This window comes from Curcuma longa, unplaced genomic scaffold (assembly GCF_044706935.1).
Source record: "Curcuma longa cultivar G26 ecotype Majalengka, Jawa Barat unplaced genomic scaffold, ITB_CL_G26_1.1 contig_11399, whole genome shotgun sequence".
Classification (NCBI taxonomy): domain Eukaryota; kingdom Viridiplantae; phylum Streptophyta; class Magnoliopsida; order Zingiberales; family Zingiberaceae; genus Curcuma; species Curcuma longa.
The window spans coordinates 1-1624 of NW_027428866.1; the positions used below are offsets into that span (position 1 = coordinate 1).

Genomic DNA, 1624 nt, shown 5'->3' on the forward strand with positions numbered 1-1624 from the left:
ATGAATGATCAATTTTTAGCCGCATACCCGATGCTCGATCGATTATATCCAGCCTTCTGCGATTGAAGCATCATATCCAGATACTTGGACCCGGAGGTGAATTGTTCAAGCGATCTTCTGAGTTCACTGACTTGAATCTTCAGTTGAGCATTTTCTTCCTTGAGTTGAACTCGAGTCGAATCCTCAACCGAATCGCTCTGAGTCGGTGGCTCAGGGTTGATTTTCTCCTTGAGAATTACTAATTCCTTTTAAAGTGATTCAACCAAGGCATCAGCCTTAGCCAATTTCTTACTTAAACTAATAATTATTGAAAACAGCCTTTCTTTACTTATAGTGGAGTTCGGGCCTTCGGAAACGGTACGGATTCGTGGCTTTCATCGTCCGAGTCGTAGTCGCTCTAGTTCGGTTTGTCCTGGTCGGAAGAGCGAGGAAGCTTGTCGTAGGTTCTTCGTCCGATTCCTCGGAAGATGACTCGTCCAAAGTCGCCTTTAGCGCTTTCCGCTTTCCCTTTCAATCCTTCCATTGGTTCGGGCAGTCTGCGATAAAGTGACCCTTTCGACAGCAGCTGTAGCACTTCGATTTCGACTTTTCGGTAGTTGGAGGCTTTGATTTGTTGACCATGATTTTGATTTTTGATCAGCGAATTCTGTGCTTGTTTCGAAACATCTTTCAAACGAGGTTCACCAACTCCGAGGTTACTTCATCGTTGGCTTCGGAGTCCGATGATTCTGAATCTTCCAAGATTTTTTTCTTTTTCGAGTCGGTACCTACAATTGGCGCTATACCTTTCTCCTGCACTTCTGTATTAGTTTGTTCATGCAACTCGAATTCAAAAAATAAATCATCTAATTTTAATTTATTCAAATCTCTGGAAACTTTGTAAGTATCTACCATGGATGCCCACAAGGTATTCCGGGGAAAGGCTTTAAGAGCGTACCTTATTACGTCCCGGTTGTCGATGCTTTGTCCGATGGCATGCAGGCCGTTGAGGATGTCCTGGATCCTTGAGTGTAGTCCGCTTATCGTTTCTCCTTCAAGCATCTTAATGTTGTATAACTTATTAATTAATAAGTCTCGTTTGCTTACCTTGGTGTCGGAGGTTCCCTCATGAAGCTCAATCAACTTCGTCCAGAGGTCTTTTGCACTGCTGAAGGGTCCCACCCGGTTCAGCTCCTCTTTCGTCAGCCCGCATTGAAGAGTCTGGGTCGCTTTTACATCTACCTCGATCTTCTTTATGGTGGCGGCGTCCCAGAACTCACAAGACTGTGGTTGTCCATATTTACCAGTAGGGATTGAAAATCCCGTCAGGATGATGATCTACATTTCCACCTGAGTCTTTAGGTGGCATTCCATTCTGGTTTTCCAGTATAGAAAGTCATCACCCAAAAAACAAGGGTGGCCTTGTGGTGCTGAATCATTCTTGATGAGCCATTTATCTAGTACACAAGAAGAAATAACAAAAGGCTTTCCAAGACTAGGTCTTGGATTAGTAGTATGGGAGAGAAAAAGCCGAAAAAAACCAAAAAAAATTTTTGAACAGTGGTTGCACTATTTTCAAGAGCCCCCGCTTTGATACCAATTGTAGGATCGAGAACACGCTAGAGGGGGGATGAATAGCGTGTTT

General features: G+C 43.7%; 1 protein-coding gene across 1 annotated transcript; it reads right to left on the bottom strand.

Moving 5' to 3' along the window:
• Positions 1-937: 937 nt before the first annotated feature.
• Positions 938-1436, bottom strand: LOC141815843 (uncharacterized; the record flags this gene model as incomplete). The annotated part of the gene is made up of 3 exons (XM_074703713.1): positions 938-1041; positions 1087-1263; positions 1383-1436. Coding segments are annotated over 3 exons (335 nt in total), but the record flags the coding sequence as incomplete, so codon positions are not given.
• Between the last annotated feature and the right edge of the window lie 188 nt (positions 1437-1624).